This window comes from Parambassis ranga, chromosome 2 (assembly GCF_900634625.1).
Source record: "Parambassis ranga chromosome 2, fParRan2.1, whole genome shotgun sequence".
NCBI lineage: Eukaryota > Metazoa > Chordata > Actinopteri > Ambassidae > Parambassis > Parambassis ranga.
The window spans coordinates 37,453,162-37,474,074 of record NC_041023.1 but is presented as its reverse complement, the minus strand read 5'-3'; the positions used below and the strand labels follow the sequence as shown (position 1 = coordinate 37,474,074).

The 20,913-nt window shown below is 43.1% G+C and overlaps 1 protein-coding gene across 1 annotated transcript in view; it reads left to right on the top strand.

The window, feature by feature from the left end:
* The window catches only part of prkx (protein kinase X-linked), a 58,006-nt gene that overhangs the window by 36,787 nt on the left and 306 nt on the right, over positions 1–20,913 (top strand). Inside the window, exons 4-8 of the mRNA XM_028394910.1 lie at positions 10,915–11,034; positions 14,548–14,643; positions 15,697–15,754; positions 18,223–18,300; positions 19,908–20,913. The exon at positions 19,908–20,913 is cut by the window's right edge and continues 306 nt beyond it. Of these exons, the coding sequence (XP_028250711.1) occupies positions 10,915–11,034; positions 14,548–14,643; positions 15,697–15,754; positions 18,223–18,300; positions 19,908–20,033 (478 nt within the window). The 3' untranslated portion in view covers positions 20,034–20,913. The remainder of the gene's footprint in view (positions 1–10,914; positions 11,035–14,547; positions 14,644–15,696; positions 15,755–18,222; positions 18,301–19,907) is intronic.

Here is a 20,913-nt window from a genome sequence, read left to right as displayed (position 1 = left end):
AACAGGAAGTCCACCATTTTACCTTTTGTGGCCATTTTTGGCGATGTGTGACCCTGCTGCAAAACTTTTCACGCCTCGCATACTTTATGGGATTGAGCTGAAAGTCACCGTGTCCACTCAGGACACCATAGGGAATAGACGCATTCCAAAACTCTTACAAAAGTCTTACGGTGTGGCCGGGGCGTGGCCTCAAAGTTTGACCATTTCTGAGGACACAGAAAGTCTCTATAACTTCTTCGTTTTCTGTCCGATCTGTACGAAATGTCACATGTATGATCAGAGTCTGACCCTAAACACATCTATACAACAATATTGAGGCTTTGACAGAGCGCCACCTATTGGCTACACAAAATGTTGTGTTTTCATAGGTTTTTCTGCCTGCCCCCCTGGCCTGTTTTGAGTAGGGTCATGAAAATTGGTACACATGTGTATCACCCCAAGATGCACAAAAAAGTCTCTTGGACCCCCCCTCCAAACCCAACAGGAAGTCCGCAATTTTGAAATTTCTGTTAATTTTTGGCGATTTGTGACCCTCCTACAAAACTTTTCACGCCTCGCATACTTCCTCCAAATGAGCTAAAACTCACTGTGTCCACTCAGGACACCATAGGGAATAGACGCATTCAAAAACTCTTACAAAAGTCTGACGGTGTGGCGGGGGCGTGGCCTCAAAGTTGACCATTCGCCATTACAAAGGAACTCACTGTATTTATTGCCCTAATGCGTAGCCCCGCTGGCCAGTTTGACACAGGATCATGAGAATTAGCACACATGTGTATCACCCCAAGACGCACAAAAAACTCTCTTGGACCCCCCCTCCAAACCCAACAGGAAGTCCACCATTTTGACTTTTGTGGCCATTTTTTGCCTATTTGTGACCCTGCTTCAAAACTTTTCACGCCTCACATACTTCATGCAATTGAGCTGAAATTCACTGTGTCTACTCAGGACACCATAGGGAATAGACGCATTCCAAAACTCTTTCAAAAGTATTACCGTGTGGCGGGGAGTGGCCTCAAAGTTGACCATTCGCCATTACAAAGGAACTCGCTGTGTTTTATGCAGTACTACCCATATACTTTATGCAATGTGGACAAAATCTTACAGTACTGCCATGGAGCCGAGTCTAAACAGATATATATGCTAATAGGATGATACGGTCATAGCGCCACCTACTGGTAGCAGGAAAGTTTGGTTGTAAACATGTGTTTGTTGTATATCTGTGGAAATGAGAGGAGGAGAGCATAGCACAGGAGAGTATAGGAGACGCGAGCATAGGAGAGAAGACTGCGATGACCCCACGGATCGCAAGGTGCGCGAGGGCCCGCAATGCTGCTTGCAGCTTTAATTTTTTTTCTTCCTTCCCCCCCTTAGATCGCATTTTTGGGGGCCTTAACATGCCCAAAAACTCACCAAACTTGGTAGAAAAATTCATTCGCCCGAAAAATTTTGAAATTTGCTGACGTTTGAAACGCACATAGGAAAATGACTCTATAGCGCCCCCAACGCGTAGCCCCTCTGGCCAGTTTGACACAGGATTATGAAAATTAGCACACATATTTATCACCTCAAGACGCACAAAAAAGTCTCTTGGACCCCCCCTCCAAACCCAACAGGAAGTCCGCCATTTTACCTTTTGTGGCCATTTTTGGCGATGTGTGACCCTGCTGCCAAACTTTTCACGCCTCGCATACGTCATCGGATTGAGCTGAAATTCGCCGTGTCCACTCAGGACACCATTGGGAATAGACGCATTCCAAAACTCTTACAAAAGTCTGACGGTGTGGCCGGGGCGTGGCCTCAAAGTTTGACCATTTCTGAGGACACAGAAAGTCTCTATAACTTCTTCGTTTTCTGTCCGATCTGTACGAAATGTCACATGTATGATCAGAGTCTGACCCTAAACACATCTATACAACAATATTGAGGCTTTGACAGAGCGCCACCTACTGGCTACACAAAATGTTGTGTTTTCATAGGTTTTTCTGCTTGAACCTGTGGCCTGTTTTGAGTAGGGTCACGAAAATTGGCACACATGTTTATCACCCCAAGATGCACAAAAAAGTCTCTTGGACCCCCCCTCCAAACCCAACAGGAAGTCCATCATTTTGAAATTTCTGTTAATTTTTGGCGATTTGTGACCCTGCTGCAAAACTTTTCACGCCTCGCATACTTCATCCAATCAAGCTGAAAATCACTGTGTCCACTCAGGACACGATACAGAATAGACGCATTCCAAAACTCTTTCAAAAATATTACCGTGTGACGGGGGTGTGGCCTCAAAGTTGACCATTCGCCATTACAAAGGAACTCCCTGTATTTTTTGCCCTAACGCGTAGCCCCTCTGGCCAGTTTGACACAGGATCATGAAAATTAGCACACATGTGTATCACCCCAAGACGCACAAAAAAGTCTTTTGGACCCCCCCTCCAAACCCAACAGGAAGTCCGCCATTTTGACTTTTGTGGCCATATTTTGCCAATTTGTGACCCTGCTACAAAACTTTTCACGCCTCACATACTTCATCCAATTGAACTGAAATTCACTGTGTCCACTCAGGACACCATAGGGAATAGACGCATTCCAAAACTCTTACAAAAGTATTACCGTGTGGCGGGGGTGTGGCCTCAAAGTTGACCAGTCGCCATTACAAAGGAACTCGCTGTTTTATGCAGTACTACCCATATACTTTATGCAATGTGGACAAAATCTTACAGTACTGCTATGGACCCGAGTCTGAACAGATATATATGCTAATGGGATGATATGGTCATAGCGCCACCTACTAGTAGCAGGAAAGTTTGGTTGTAAACATGTGTTCGTTGTATCTCTGTGGAAATAAGAGGAGAGCATAGGACAGGAGAGTATAGGAGACGAGAGCATAGGAGAGAAGCCTGCGATGACCCCGCGGATCGCAAGGTGCGCGAGGGCCCGCAATGCTGCTTGCAGCTTTAATTAGGGCCCGAGCACCGAATGGTGCAAGAGCCCTATTGAAACCCTTAGGATTATTATTTTTTTTTTTTTTTTTTTTTTTTTTTTTTTTTTTTTTTTTTTTTTTCCCCCTCCGAGATCGCATTTTTGGAGGCCTTAACATGCCCAAAAACTCACCAAACTTGGTAGAAAAATTCATTCGCCCGAAAAATTTTGAAATTTGCTGACTTTTGAAATGCACATATAAAAATGGCTCTATAGCGCCCCCAACGCGTAGCCCCTCTGGCCGGTTTGACACAGGATTATGAAAATTGGCACACATATGTATCACCTCAAGACGCACAAAAAAGTCTCTTGTACCCCCCCTCCAAACCCAACAGGAAGTCCGCTATTTGAAGGTTTGTGGCCATTTTTGGCGATGTGTGACCCTGCTGCCAAACTTTTCACGCCTCGCATACTTCAACGGATTGAGCTGAAATTCGCCGTGTCCACTCAGGACACCATAGGGAATAGACGCATTCCAAAACTCTTACAAAAGTCTGACGGTGTGGCCGGGGCGTGGCCTCAAAGTTTGACCATTTCTGAGGACACAGAAAGTCTCTATAACTTCTTCGTTTTCTGTCCGATCTATACGAAATGTCACATGTATGATCAGAGTCTGACCCTAAACACATCTATACAACAATATTGAGGCTTTGATAGAGCGCCACCTACTGGCTACACAAAATGTTGTGTTTTCATAGGTTTTTCTGCCTGCCCCCCTGGCCTGTTTTGAGTAGGGTCATGAAAATTGGTACACATGTGTATCACCCCAAGATGCACAAAAAAGTCTCTTGGACCCCCCCTCCAAACCCAACAGGAAGTCCACGATTTTGAAATTTCTGTTAATTTTTGGCGATTTGTGACCCTCCTACAAAACTTTTCACGCCTCGCATACTTCATCCAAATGAGCTAAAACTCACTGTGTCCACTCAGGACACCATAGGGAATAGACGCATTCAAAAACTCTTACAAAAGTCTGACCGTGTGGCGGGGGCGTGGCCTCAAAGTTGACCATTCGCCATTACAAAGGAACTCACTGTATTTATTGCCCTAATGCGTAGCCCCGCTGGCCAGTTTGACACAGGATCATGAGAATTAGCACACATGTGTATCACCCCAAGACGCGCAAAAAAGTCTCTTGGACCCCCCCTCCAAACCCAACAGGAAGTCCACCATTTTGACTTTTGTGGCCATTTTTTGCCTATTTGTGACCCTGCTTCAAAACTTTTCACGCCTCACATACTTCATGCAATTGAGCTGAAATTCACTGTGTCCACTCAGGACACCACAGGGAATAGACGCATTCCAAAACTCTTACAAAAGTCTTACGGTGTGGTGGGGGCGTGGCCTCAAAGTTGACCATTCGCCATTACAAAGGAACTCCCTGTATTTTTTGCCCTAATGTGTAGCCCCGCTGGCCAGTTTGACACAGGTTCATGAAAATTAGCACACATGTGTATCACCCCAAGACGCACAAAAAAGTCTCTTGGACCCCGCCTCCAAACCCAACAGGAAGTCCGCCATTTTGACTTTTGTGGCAATTGTTTGCCTATTTTTGACCCTGCTTCAAAACTTTTCACGCCTCACATACTTCATGCAATTGAGCTGAAATTCACTGTGTCTACTCAGGACACCATAGGGAATAGATGCATTCCAAAACTCTTTCAAAAGTATTACCGTGTGGCGGGGGAGTGGCCTCAAAGTTGACCGTTCGCCATTGCAAAGGAACTCGCTGTGTTTTATGCAGTACTACCCATATACTTTATGCAATGTGGACAAAATCTTACAGTACTGCTATGGACCCGAGTCTGAACAGATATATATGCTAATAGGATGATACGGTCATAGCGCCACCTACTGGTAGTAGGAAAGTTTGGTTGTAAACATGTGTTCGTTGTATCTCTGTGGACATAAGAGGAGAGCATAGGACAGGAGAGTATAGGAGACAAGAGCATAGGAGAGAAGACTGCGATGACCCCGCGGATCGCAAGGTGCGCGAGGGCCCGCAATGCTGCTTGCAGCTTTAATTTTTTTTTTTTTTCTTCCTTCCCCCCCTTACATCGCATTTTTGGGGGCCTTAACATGCCCAAAAACTCACCAAACTTGGTAGAAAAATTCATTCGCCCGAAAAATTTTGAAATTTGCTGACTTTTGAAATGCACATATAAAAATGGCTCTATAGCGCCCCCAACGCGTAGCCCCTCTGGCCGGTTTGACACAGGATTATGAAAATTGGCACACATATGTATCACCTCAAGACGCACAAAAAAGTCTCTTGGACCCCCCCTCCAAACCCAACAGGAAGTCCGCCATTTGAAGGTTTGTGGCCATTTTTGGCGATGTGTGACCCTGCTGCCAAACTTTTCACGCCTCGCATACGTCATCGGATTGAGCTGAAATTTGCCGTGTCCACTCAGGACACCATAGGGAATAGACGCATTCCAAAACTCTTACAAAAGTCTGACGGTGTGGCCGGGGCGTGGCCTCAAAGTTTGACCATTTCTGAGGACACAGAAAGTCTCTATAACTTGTTCGTTTTCTGTCCGATCTGTACGAAATGTCACATGTATGATCAGAGTCTGACCCTAAACACATCTATACAACAATATTGAGGCTTTGACAGAGCGCCACCTACTGGCTACACAAAATGTTGTGTTTTCATAGGTTTTTCTGCCTGCCCCTGTGGCCTGTTTTGAGTAGGGTCACGAAAATTGGCACACATGTGTATCACCCCAAGACGCACAAAAAAGTCTCTTGGACCCCCCCTCCACACCCAACAGGAAGTCCGCCATTTTGAAATTTCTGTTATTTTTTGGCGATTTGTGACCCTGCTGCAAAACTTTTCACGCCTCGCATACTTCATCCAATCAAGCTGAAAATCACTGTGTCCACTCAGGACACCATAGGGAATAGACGCATTCCAAAACTCTTACAAAAGTATTACGGTGTGGTGGGGGCGTGGACTCAAAGTTGACCATTCGCCATTACATAGGAACTCCCTGTATTTTTTGCCCTAACGCGTAGCCCCGCTGGCCAGTTTGACACAGGATCATGAAAATTAGCACACATGTGTATAACCCCAAGACGCACAAAAAAGTCTCTTGGACCCCCCCTCCAAACCCAACAGGAAGTCCGCCATTTTGACTTATGTGGCCATTTTTTACCTATTTGTGACCCTGCTACAAAACTTTTCACGCCTCACATACTTCATCCAATTGAGCTGAAATTCACTGTGTCCACTCAGGACACCATAGGGAATAGACGCATACCAAAATTCTTTCAAAAGTATTACAGTGTAGTGGGGGCGTGGCCTCAAAGTTGACCAGTCACCATTACACAGGAACTCGCTCTATTTTATGCTGTACTACCCATATACTTCATGCAATGTGGACAAAATCTTACACTACTGCTATGGACCCGAGTCTGAACAGACATATATGCTAATAGGATGATACGGTCATAGCGCCACCTACTGGTAGAAGGAAAGTTTGGTTGTAAACATGTGTTTGTTGTACATCTCTGCAAATGACAGGAAAAGAGAGCATAGGACAGGAGAGTATAGGAGACAAGAGCATAGGAGAGAAGACAGCAATAGCCCCGCGGATCGCAAGGTGCGCGAGGGCCCGCAATGCTGCTTGCAGCTTTAATTTTTTTTTTTTTTTTTTTTTTTTCCCCCTCCGAGATCGCATTTTTGGAGGCCTTAACATGCCCAAAAACTCACCAAACTTGGTAGAAAAATTCATTCGCCCGAAAAATTTTGAAATTTGCTGACTTTTGAAATGCACATATAAAAATGGCTCTATAGCGCCCCCAACGCGTAGCCCCTCTGGCCGGTTTGACACAGGATTATGAAAATTGGCACACATATGTATCACCTCAAGACGCACAAAAAAGTCTCTTGGACCCCCCCTCCAAACCCAACAGGAAGTCCGCCATTTGAAGGTTTGTGGCCATTTTTGGCGATGTGTGACCCTGCTGCCAAACTTTTCACGCCTCGCATACTTCATCGGATTGAGCTAAAATTCGCCGTGTCCACTCAGGACACCATAGGGAATAGACGCATTCCAAAACTCTTACAAAAGTCTGAGGGTGTGGCCGGGGCGTGGCCTCAAAGTTTGACCATTTCTGAGGACACAGAAAGTCTCTATAACTTCTTTGTTTTCTGTCCGATCTGTACGAAATGTCACATGTATGATCAGAGTCTGACCCTAAACACATCTATACAACAATATTGAGGCTTTGACAGAGCGCCACCTACTGGCTACACAAAATGTTGTGTTTTCATAGGTTTTTCTGCCTGCCCCCCTGGCCTGTTTTGAGTAGGGGCATGAAAATTGGTACACATGTGTATCACCCCAAGATGCACAAAAAAGTCTCTTGGACCCCCCCTCCAAAACTAACAGGAAGTCCGCAATTTTGCAATTTCTGTTAATTTTTGGCGATTTGTGACCCTGCTGCAAAACTTTTCATGCCTCGCATACTTCATCCAAATGAGCTAAAACTCACTGTGTCCACTCAGGACACCATAGGGAATAGACGCATTCAAAAACTCTTACAAAAGTCTGACGGTGTGGCGGGGGCGTGGCCTCAAAGTTGACCATTCGCCATTACAAAGGAACTCACTGTATTTATTGCCCTAATGCGTAGCCCCGCTGGCCAGTTTGACACAGGATCATGAGAATTAGCACACATGTGTATCACCCCAAGACGCACAAAAAAGTCTCTTGGACCCCCCCTCCAAACCCAACAGGAAGTCCACCATTTTGATTTTTTTTTGTAATTTTTACCGTTTTCTGACCCTGCTATAAAACTTTTCATGCCTCGCATACTTCATGCAATTGAGCTGAAATTCACTGTGTCCACTCAGGACACCATAGGGAATAGACGCATTCCAAAACTCTTTCAAAAGTATTACCGTGTGGTGGGGGAGTGGCCTCAAAGTTGACCATTAGCCATTACAAAGGAACTCGCTGTGTTTTATGCAGTACTACCCATATACTTTATGCAATGTGGACAAAGTCTTACAGTACTGCCATGGAGCCGAGTCTAAACAGATATATATGCTAATAGGATGATACGGTCATAGCGCCACCTACTGGTAGCAGGAAAGTTTGGTTGTAAACATGTGTTTGTTGTATATCTGTGGAAATGAGTGGAGGAGAGAATAGCACAGGAGAGTATAGGAGACGAGAGTATAGGAGAGAAGACTGCGATGACCCCGCGGATCGCAAGGTGCGCGAGGGCCCGCAATGACAGATGAAATATAACTTTAAAAAAATTATGTTAGAAATGCTCAGAACAGTGTGTAATAACAAGAAAAGTAAAAAAAAAAACTTTATATAACTATAAATGTACAGCAACAAGACTTTTGAGACTCAAACTATTGTACATCAACTCTCAAACGCTCCCCTGGCAACACACATGCAATGTGGTCATTACCGTAATGAATGTAATAGTGATAGAAAGAGCCGTTTCTCAGCTTTCAGAATCTAGTGAGTGATTTTTTTCAATAGCGCAAACATAACCAGAGCTACGGTAGTTTTAAACAGCGTATGTCAGCTCCGTTTTAGGAGGGTTAACTGTGAACTTGACTTCTTTGTACTGCAACGAAGTCATTCACCGTATGTAAGATTTGTTGGTTTAGCCTCCAATCAGGCCCTTTTTATTAAGGCTAGAATGATATCTATATGACTGGTATATATAGTTCACACACATGCGCTATAATATGTGAATGTCTATAAATAGTCATGGAGTTTCTGAGCTCCTGCAGTGGAAAAAGCTCCTCCTTAATGGAAAATGCTGTATAGAGATAATAAATGGCAAAATAGTAACTGTAAAAAATATTTAAACTGGGAAGATAAATCACATTTTGTTTTACACCAATCCATCATAACAATATGAATACTGACAGCTGTCGCTGTCTTGTTACCATGGTTACGTGTCAATAGAAGTATTTACCCACTTTGGTGGAATAATGGTCTAAAACTACTAAATAAAACTGGCATAATGTCAATGTAAAAAAGAAAATATGCCATATTTACAATGTACATTAATAAATATATATGTGCACACAATAAAGCCTTGCTACAAGGTCTGTATTGGTTTGAGGTCTGGGCCTTGGCTCTTCTCTCCTTGACGATACATCCACTTTGTTTTAAAGTGTCGATGATGTGTTCGCCATGTTTACAGCTGCATCTTTTTGACACCAGCAACTCCTGCAAGAAGAAGATTATACACTTTTTATTCGGTCTTCCTTACACATAACTAAACTTAGCGTGGCATCTTAGCTGTATGTATGTGTGAAGGCTTGACGCGGGACTGTCAGAGATACTCCTCTTTCAGCTTGTAGTGAATGACACTTGATTGATTGTCAGTAGAAAGCTGTCACTCATTCATCTAAGTTCTTTACTGTACACTCCCTTCTCTCCTCGGCTGTGCAGCCTGTCTAATTGATGTTTTAATCAGGAGGAGCAGGTATACAGTATGACTCGGTGTGGTCTGGAGGTCATCCTCTCTCACAATCCCCCCACATAACCTCATGCTTCACAGTGTTTTTACCCTTTTTTGGATAAGCCGGATCACAGCGCAATACAGTCCCAGTGCGATCCTGGGGTCAGACTCTTGCCAATAGTTGGGGGGGACATTGTCCTTGAAAAGCTCCTATCTGTTTTATAGAATCCTTCCAACTTGTGTCATTTAGTCTGCGTTAGGTATACAGCGAGCGAGGGCTCCCCCCGTGACCTCAGGAGAATTGAAATAATGCACAGCAGAGGGAAAGAAACGGCTTTATATATATCTGCACTGCAGTCTTACTCACTGCAGAGCTACCCAGAGCTACACTGACCCCCGCTGACATGTAAACATAATGGAGTAAGATTACATTTTCTCCCAGACTGCGAGAGCAAAACAGATGGGGGAGTAGATACCTTTCTGATGTGCAAGTGACCCACTTATATAAATGGAGGGCAGGAGAATTGCCTGGAATAGGAAGACAACCGCCTCATTGCCACTAGCTCTCTTGTACTTTCCATGTTCAGGACTATGATGGAACACCATCACAGCCTAGTCCTCCTGGTGTCGCTACAGTGTCCCCTGCTGGCAGACATCGCCATCAGCAGCACAAAGCTCTGTATGATGACACACAAAGAGCACAAAGATATCACCCATCCCCATCCCCACACCTTAACTTCTTATACCCTCCACCAGGACCGGCATCATTTCCATACAAATGACCCAGTTGCCATGGCAACCGGCCCAAAGAGGTCATTACCCAGGTGATATCGGTGACAGACGATGAAAGGCTGGTGCCGGGCCAAGTGCTCTTCATCAGAGGACAAGTGCCTTTTCACGGGGAACGCCGAGCATGTTTGTTACACATGTTCAGGGTGTCAATCAGGCAGAGCCGGAGGCACACAATCTGCTCCAGACTTCTGTCCTTCACTTCATTGTTTGGCTGCAGACCTCGCAGAGGCCCCCCAAATGTCTCCTCGTAGTACTAGAAGACACAACCCAGCCAGTTCAAATGACACAAGCAGATCACTTTACCTACGGGTGTCATCTTCCTTGCGTCCTCTCATTACGCACAGTATAGACGGTACAGATCACTTACCTCCTGTCAAACCGTAGCTAACAATATCTCACAATGTGGAGGACGCTTACGCAGGCAGAAAGAGGACACCTAAAAGTCCTAGACACAGATAGGTTACTTGAAGTATCACCTCACCTAAAAGACGAACAAAAATAGCATAAATGCATGTATCATACAGCCAGAAACAGTAAAAACAGAACTTTCCAATGGTCCTTGACTGTCTCACGTATGACATATAGAGTCATCATATCATATTAAGTAAGCAAATCTGTATGAGTTGTAGAAACATATAGATAAATACAGTGGGAAAACAGTGTATTAACCCCCTTCTCTCTCTTTCTCTCTCCTATCAGGACCTGGACTCTGTGTGGCACTCCTGAGTACCTGGCCCCCGAAGTCATCCAAAGCAAAGGTCACGGCCGAGCGGTAGACTGGTGGGCCCTGGGCATCCTCATCTTTGAAATGCTGGCAGGGTAAGCGGTGCAGTACAGTAACAACATCCGTTGTTACCCCCTCTGTCCACTTTAAACACCTGGGGGCACTCTCCTCCACCAGAGCGAGAGAGGCGAAGCACACACACTCCTGTGAAAAGTCAGTAGCCTGTTTGACCTTTGAAGTTCCATCTGAGGTGCGGCGCTTGTGTGAAATCTGCCGTCTGACAGAACTATCTCATGATACTCACACACTCTGAGGTAGCCATGCAAAAAAACCCCACAATAGTGATGCAATCCAACACAACAGCACTGCAAGGCAGTGTGAAACCCGAGCATTTGGGGAGCGCGTCTTCACAGAATTGCGGAATTATCCAATTAATTGTTCCGCTGCCGGTATTATCTCGGTGTGAAATCTATTCATTGTGTGTTTATTGGACGCTGTGGAGTTGCGACAAATTAATCTCTGAATGGGAGCTGTAGTTGAAGAACGACGCCGATACAAAGCACCGCTGTTTCTTCTCATTCATGTCTCAAGTATACTGTTCTGAATATGAAACCGTCTTTACACGCAAGATACAATTACAATATGTAATTTATATTTAAAGCCAGGACCCCTCTCGACACTTTTCGCACCTACTTTGTTAAGCATCTCGTAATGTTTTCTGTCCTCTCATGCAATCCCATACTGCACGCTCTACTTCCCAAGTCCACATTGTGAGAACAGCTGCCTGCTGCTGCGTGCCATGAGAAATTGAACAAGCCACACAACCAAAACAAGAACCTCAAAGAGGCTAAACAGCACCAAAAAAAAGGACAGTTGCTGTTTTAATGAACGCTTCTTTTAATATTTTTTTGTTTAAGTGCTGTCCATGTGAGAAAATCAGCCACATCGCTCTCAGACTCTTTCATTCCCTTCTTTTGTGGGATTTGGAGGATTGTGCAGCAGCTTCGCTGGAGGAGCACTTCAGCTCAATAAAAACAAGAGAACACTGTCACAGGCCCCAAAACTTACAATGCAAACAACAAAACAAAACAGAAGTAAGCCCTACAATAGATGTAATAATGTAGGCTAGCTTACACCATTCTTCTTCACTTGTGTTTGTTGGGTTTTGTGTTCATGTAGGCGATTGTGTATTTGCTTTTAAAGCAAAGCTAAATTGCTGTCTGTATCATCTAACTGAGCGGTGCCGGTTTAGTAATGTATTTATTAGCATGTTGCTATAGAACCTTAGCAGTAAGCGCTACATCACATAAGCTGCAAGCCTTATTAACTATTTTGTTAAGATGTGTATGAGCAAGTGACACCTCACTGCCCTGTGTGAGATGGACCTTAAAACAGTTTTAGTTTAAACCTCACTGCTATAACTCATGAATATACAACATAGTCCTCCAGTCCTCCTGAAAGGTCACCTGTGTGTGAGTCTGTCCGACCCCTCCTCGCCCCTTCCATCCATCTTCTTTATGCCCTTATGTGGCTTTGAATCTGCGGAATGACCTTTTCTTACTATTTATCAGAGCAGGCTTTAAAGTGTTACAGACCTGGCAGAGGACTTACTGGACGCCGCGCTCTGCCCAGGGAGGGGCACGCTTATAAAAACCTTTTCAGACAAAGAGCCCTCTTCATCTTAACAGTATTCTGTCAGAGGCCCCAATCTTAGAATGTAGCCATTCTGAAAAGTTAGCAGTGGTAGATCATCGTCCTCTGGGGTGAAAAATATTCAGCGAAGGGGGCCCCTGAGGGAGGAAGTCAAAAGAAAGTAGAAGAAAAGGGTCTTTCCTCCATAATCCTACCCTCAGGTCTTCAGCCTTCTACTCTTAATGGAAACCAATCATCCTGTTTTTGCACTTGTCAGTGTGGCTGCATGTATGAATCCAGACTTGTGTGTTTATCTTTAACCTCCAGGCAGAAAAATGAAATCCGTTTCCTCACCTCTGCAGCTAGCACTCATCCATCTGAGGTCTGGTTGGTAGAGATGAAGGTCCTGGAAGGGGAAATAGCACAATTTCACTTCAGTGTGTGTCATCAAGGACTGCAGTCTATCTGCTCAGGCTGCAGCGGTCTTTGAGTCACTGAAATGGCTCCTAGACTGAGGATCCACATGTGTGTGTGGGTTTATCTTAAACCCTGTTCTCACTGGGGAAATCAATCCGGCTATAGCAGGATTCGGGCCGTATCCAGATATATTCGTTTTTTTTCTGAGTCTGAACAATGCAAGACCCGGATAGATCTCAGTCCACCTCTTGGGCCCCATTCACACTGGAGAAAGTCAATCCAGCTAGAGTAGGATTGTATCTGGATAGGCTTTAAGCTGGATATGTTCAGACCTATTTTCAAATCTGGCTATCACACACGCGTGTCCGCGCTCAATCCAGCTTAATCCGGCTTGTTTGTTGTCCTCCAAACTGCTAGGTGGCGCCTCGTAATATACAGAGTGCGTTCAGGCCGTGGTAGGACCGCGTGTGCGCCATGCGTTTTTTTTTTTTTTTTGTCCCGTGTCGCTCGTTCCTTTGTTTTTTTTCGGTTCAAAAACAAATGTATTCCTTTGTAGCCCTGTTGAAAATAAACTCGGTTGTTTACATACGGCTTTTGAACGCCACCTGGACACTGTCCCCATGAACCGGAAGTATCATGTCATTAGCCGGATTCACTAGCTGCATTTGCGTTCATACCTGAGCCACATTTGAGCCAATCTGGCTAGATCCACCTCCGAGAGGTGGTTTGAAATCAAGCGACATGATACTTCATGGCGACAGTGTCCGGGTCACGTACAAAAGCCGTATGTAAACAACCAGCGAACCAAGACAACTTTGTCCCGAGTTTATTTTCGACAGGGCTACAAAGTAATAAACTGAAAAAAAAAACAAAAGTACGAGCGACACGGACAAAAAAAATGTGAGTCTGCTCTGTTTGTGTATTCTCAAGTCAGAAAGTGGTGATATATTGACATCCTCACATTTTCCGAATCTGACCCAGATTCCTCCGCTGTGACGGCAGCAGTTTTTGGAGGGGAGGGGAGGTGGCGGCGGGGGCGCCACCTCCCCTCCCCCTCCCCCTCCCCCTCCCCCCCCCCCCCCCCTCCCCCTCCCCCTCCCCCGCCACACACACACACACACACACACACGATGACTGTGGCTGTAGCTTCCAGAAGCCTTCCTCCTCCTCCTCCTCCTCCCACAGTCTCCTGCCTCTGGAGCTTCTCACTGGGAACGCAAGCAGCATGTGACAAACTATTGCGATTACGCGCCTGTCTGCTCGGCGCGTAATGCCTTTAGAAGCCGGTCCCATTATGTAATTTGCGGGGTAATGACTTGTCCAGAGCCTGAGTCGGAGCAAGAGGGAAGAAAAGAACAGGAGAGCTGGGAAAACGTTCAGTGGAGTGGAGCGGTGGCAGAAGGCAGAAGAAGCCTGTGGGTGGTAGTGGAAGAAAAAAAAATCAGAAAAAGCTGTGAACAAAAGCTGTGAACAAAAGCTGCTCGGTCTACATTACACACAGTCTCCACAAGCTATAATAATAATAAAAATACCGTAATTAAGGCACTTTTTTTCCACAGGTACCCACCGTTTTTTGATGACAATCCATTCGGAATCTACCAGAAGATCTTAGCCGGAAAGCTGGATTTCCCACGCCATCTGGATTTCTATGTCAAGTAAGCTTCAGACACAGTAGCAGTAGTCCATTCAAAAATATGTGGACACCCAGGCTTAGTTAACCTAAAATGTCAGTATGTAGGTGTCTGTTTACTTTTGGTGATATGTTTTTTCCAGTTTTCTTAGGACAGCAAAGAGACAGGCTGCTATTTTCATCCACGCAGTGTATGTCTTCTGTACATGCACAGCCCCCCCACCCACCCACCCACCCACATTAGCAATGTCCGTCAATCACGATAGCATTAAGATTAAAGAGAAGGAAGAACTCTTTACTGCAGACTTCAAACACTTGCGGCGGCCATATTGGTTGTAGATGAGCTGCAAACCCCCTGCTTTTAACACTGGGTTAATGAGCTGCCCGGGGGGCTAAAGACGGGACTGCAGGTAGGACCTGCGGTCACTAATGACACACCCATTAGAACCCCTCCCCACCCCCAACCACCCCTTCAAGGACACGGGAATGTGCAAGATTACAGGCTTGGTAGACTCTTAGGTTTGTGTGTACACTCCAGACACACAGGCTTCTCCTGATAACTGTTAAGCCATCTATCTCTCAGCCCGCAGACGGAAGGATTTTTAATATTTCCACCATTCGTATCACTCTTTCACAGTTCCACGTTGCACGCTCTCATCCATCAAGGCACCTGAATGGCTGCCGTAGACAATCAGAAGCTGCAGAAGTGTCCCTCGCAGTAAAAATCTGCCATAAAATCAGCCGCTACTTAAAAAGTTGTTATGGGTACACTGGAGTACGCAGGATTTGATTAAAATATTACTCTGCGACATATCAGCTATAGCACATGGATGTCTACATCATGTCTCTGTCTCTCTGGGGGGGCAAAAAGGGTCCACTTTTTTCAATCAAAAGATTGTCAACTCACTAGGCAACCTTCATCACCTCTCGCCAGGCTGTCAGTCTCCTCCCCTTGGGCGAGGGTGCATTTGTCATGGCCGAGGACCTTGCAACAGGAAACGCTTTTCAGAGATGTCCTGTGCTGCAGTGGATCCGCTGACTTGTTTTTTTTTTCCCACCCTTCTCCCCCTCCCCCTAGAGACCTCATCAAGAAATTTCTGGTCATTGACCGAGCCAGACGACTAGGCAACATGAAGGTGAGTTGGTTAGACTTCCCGTCTCCTTGAACCGCAACAGCAGATAGTTTTGACAGCGTGAGTGAAGCAGCACATGGTTCTAATTAGCCATAAATAAGGAGAATTATACAGGAGGCTTTTTACTTCCAGAGGAATGGATGACTGGTAGCATTGTGGCAACTTTTATTTTTTTTAAACTTTATTTTTAAACACAGTTTTAAAGTTTTACAAAACAGGTAAAGCTTTGAAACAATTTGAACAATCAGGTCACTGGGTAAATGTGCATAAGAAAGGAAAGAAACATACACTGGTATTGCTCTGTATAATGATACAAGAAAAAGAAAATTAAAAACATCCCTATATTGTATCCTTTTTTACATAAAGAAGCCGTCTCGACCAGTACTTCTGGGCTTTAGGACGGTTCAATCTCAGAGAGAAAGTCAGCAACTCCATCTCATATATTTCCTCTACCATGGCTGACCACCCCCCCACCGTCGGTGGCTCCTTTTTAAGCCATCTCCTTGTAATAGATTTCTTGCCAGCTGTCAGTAATATCTTAAGAAGATACTTATCTCGTGAGTTGAGGTCAGCCGGTAGATTACACAGGTATACAGAATGAAAATTATACTCACTGACAAAACCAAGTATTGAATTTATTTCCTTAACTATGGCCAGCCAGAAAGGTTGAATAACTGGGCAACCCCAAAAGATGTGATAGTGGTCAGCCATTACATTATTACATTGTCTCCAGCAATGCCCAGATTCTGCACCACCACCCTGTAGATATTTTCTTTTCGGGGTGATAAAAAATTTGATGACATTCTTCCATGCAAATTCCCTCCATTGCCCTGAACTGGTGGTGGAGAAGTTTATTTCACAAATGTTTACCCAGTCGTCTTCTGTCAAGGTTATGTTTGCTCCTTTCTCCCAAGTACATTTAATATATGATGTTGAAATATCTTTATGTAGTTGTAAGCAATGGTACATTCTGGAAACCACTCTTGTGGATTTTACCTTTGTATGCATCAATAAGGATATCGATAAGGTCTGTGTTTCCTGTTTTTAAGATTTTAATATTTCTGTTGAAATGATGCCTAAGCTGCAAATATCTGTAAAAGTCTTGCCTGTCTAGGTCATGGATTTCCTGTAGTTGAAGAAAGCTGTCCAGGCCAGTATCAGATGAAATTACACAATATGAAGCCTTTCCGTGTCAGTTCCTTAAATCTCAAATCAAGCTGAGCTGGTTTGAAATCTCTGTCATACTTCACCCATCTTAACAATCATGCTATCCTCTCCAGGTGCGAATTACAGACCTCCTTGAACCAGATATGAAGGGGAATTTTAGTAAAGTCGCTTAATTTACTTGAGTATGTAGTCTTGAGGGTTTTATCTCCCAGGAGAGATTGAAGAGGGATATCTAGCTGGTTCAGCTCTAGTTCCTTCCACCCTGCATCATAATCCTCCCTGCACCAGAAGACCACATACTGCAGTTTAGCTGCTTTGTAATAGTCCTCCAAACATGGGAGTGACATCCCTCCTTTATCTTTTGGCAGGTGTAATGTCTTATAGCGTACCCTTGGCTTCTTGTTCTGCCATATAAACCGATTTGTGGCAACTTTTAGCACTCAACACTTGCCATGAAGTTTTGATTTGACTTCTTTCTGCACAGAAATGTATCAAAGCATGGCGGCGGTAGTATCATGGTTTTGCTGTTTTAAGGGTTAAAAATTGCAGTTTAGCCAGCAGCCTCTAGGGGTCATATTCCATAGGCTCCTATGTTAAATGTTTTTTTTTATATAACTGCTGCTGGGTAAGGCATTATCGAGTGCAATGGTGCCAACATGGCCTTTGGCAAAGAAATGCTTAAAGAATTAATTTAGTGTTAAATCCTAATCAGAGCAACTGTTGCGTAAAATCCGTCCCAACTATAATTGATGGTTTTTCTCTGACTCTTTTTGGCCACAGAAATCCTTAAGTGTGACTCTTGACAGGTGATGTCTTGGTCACCATGGCAACTCCTCTTGTTGGAAGACACACACACACAGCTGATTAGGCCATTAGCAGGTTTCTTCTCTGCTGTCTGTGCTGCCACACAATGTTTCCATCACAGCTCCACCCACTGCACCATCTGCAGACTGATACGTTGTCGTGAATTAATCCAACTGACACACTCTCTTTATGATGTTGGATCATAAACAGCAGGTACTTTATCACTCGCACAGATTCCCATTGAAACGACAGCGATTCAATTAACACTCACCAAAAAAAAGCTGCTCTCAATAAAACAAACACTTCTCTGAGCCCACTGATTAACTGCACATAATCCCAGACAAGATGACATTGATTTGTGGATGCCAGCATCCCTCCGGAGAGCAGCTACATCGCTCATTAACACAACACAGCAGACTTCGACAGCATTAAACAATGAATTCTGCTTTTATCCTCCCGTTGTATAAAATGTATGAATACAGACATGTTATCTGTTTCAGAACGGAGCCGATGATGTGAAAAAACACCGGTGGTTCAAAACAATAGACTGGGAGGCCGTTCCTCTGAGGAAACTGAAGGTCAGTTCAAAAATGATGCACGCAGTCATATGTAGTATTTATGTATGTATTTATGTATATATTTTTGGTAATTTCTGGCTTTAGAGTATGACAGAATTGTACTTTCTGGTGGTCCTTGAATGCATCATGTTTGCAGTTCAGATATAAGCTTTTAATTAAAAAAAAAGAAGAAATAAACCAAAAAATATAGAAAAATAATTACTTAAGGCTAAATTTTTTTGTCAGATTTTTATTTATTTATTTTATTATATATTTGTCATTTTTTTGTCCTCCGGGCAGGTTTGAAATGCATTTTTAAAAAGATAAAAATTACTTACTAAAATTACTTTACTTACTAAAATCGTCATGTATGACAAGTAAAATAAATAAATTAAGTAAAAATTACTGCGATACTTCCAAACATAAAATTTGTCATGTATCACAAGATAAATAATGAAATAAATAAACTGACATTCCGCACCCCCCCCCCCCCCCCCCAGCTGGACTCAAATGAAGGTGTAGAACCATCTCAAGGATGATCAGGAGAAATGGACGCACCTGAGTTCAATATATGAGTGTCAAAGGCTCTGAATACCTAGGACCATGTCATATTTCACTTTTTCTTTTTTAATAAATCTGCAAAAATGTCAACAATTCTGTGTTTTTCTGTCAATACGGTGTGCTGTGTGTACATTAATGAGGAAAAAAATGAATTTAAAAAAAAATTGTTGTAATTTCTGACTGGAATATTACAGAATTGTACTTTCAGGTTCCTTGAATGCAACAAGAAATAAGCTTTTAATAAAAAAAAAAATCCAACATAAAGCAAAATTGTAAAAATAAATAAAAACATGTAAAATTTAATTAAGGTGATTTTTTTGTCATCATTGTTTAAATTATTTTTGTCTATTATATATTTATGTAATTGTTTTAAGTAAATAAAAATAAAGCAAAAATCGTTTTAAATATAGAAAAAGATTAAAATAAAAAAATTTAAAATTTAATTTGGGTTTTAATTTTTTTATTATATATTTATGTCATTGTTTGTCCTAAATAATTAAATACATAAACAAATAAAGCAAAATTGTGTTAATATATAGAAAAAATAAATAAAAACAAAATATAAAACTTAAAATTTATTTAAGGTTGTAATTTTTCATCATAATTTTTTTAAATTATTTTTTTTGGTTTATTATATATTTATGTAGGCAGGTTTGAAAAAAAAAAAAAAAAAAACATTACTGTGATACTTCCAAACATAATTAAAATTGCCACTCAGTGCTTGGGCCCTAATGAGTCATGTATCACAAGATTCTGTAAAAAAAAAATCATTAAATAAATAAACAAATAAATTCTGTTAATAAATTCCCCCCGGTGCAGCTAGGGGAGGTCATGATTGGCTTGCCTGTGACCGGCAGTCACATGACCAAATATTCACCAAACAGTTAGAACTGATGAAGCTGCTTGGATGAGCAGTGAAACGTGTTAAAGAAAACTCTACAAGTCCAGACGCCTTGCTTCAATCTTCTCTACAGACCAAATATTCAGTGATGTTTATTATGCTGTTTATATGCTATCCCAGTATAAAGGTCAATGTTGATTGGACATCGGTTGTCTTGTCTCCACAGCCTCCTATAGTCCCAAAGGTCTCTCACGAGGGCGACACCTCCAACTTTGACGTTTACCCCGAGGACGACTGGAACAAAGACCCTCCCGTGCCTCAGAAGGACCTGGAGACCTTCAAGAACTTCTGATCGACTCGTTTATTTATCGATTGATTGATTGACGATCCATTGAAACGACACGACATATTGTAAAGTCACAGGTAGTAGAGGAAGACAAGATCAACTCCACATGACGGATGCTGTGACACAAATAGTTTTATTTATGTTTTTTTTTTTATCATTTTTTGTCTGAGCCTGCTTATATGCAAAAAAAAGAAGCGTTTCCATGGAAAATGAAAGACTGTTACGTTTTTAAAACAAAGAATAATCAGGTCTTTTTTTGTATATTTTCTCTCTTTCATATTTAATTATGACTCCAGACTGGTGCTGTGACCGGCCAGTTGTCGTTAACTACACTATAAGAGTCGGACACTTTAACGCGTGACAGGTAGCACTTGAAAAAAGGGTGCCTTACATCATAGGGTGTCTCGCAGTAACATAAGCTTGAAACAGTCCCAACGTTGGACAGAGGTGCTGTTATTTCCTCTCTCGCCAGTCAATCTGTAATCGTGACACTATAGAGCCTATAGAGCAGCAACATAGTCAGTATTCACGTCTCATTTCAAAATAAACTTCTCACCTCGTCACCGCCGCGAGCTACGCTGCATGTAATCGGCGAGATAATGTAAATATAGCCTTTAATATAGCCTAATCAATATTTTCACATCATTGTCATGGTAACCCTATTCACAAAGAGCCTGTAAAATCCAGTGTACAGAAATATGATGCACTTCACCTAGGGGGCGCTAATGAGGTAGTCCGCTAATAGCTAAAATAAAGCTAAAATACGTTACCTATGAAATGTTAGCATTAGTTGGAGCGGCAGTCCAATAGAGATGCAAGGCAGTGACACGTGTTACCATGGCAACTGAAATGTACTTATTTGGGGGGGAGTGTACAGAAACAAGAT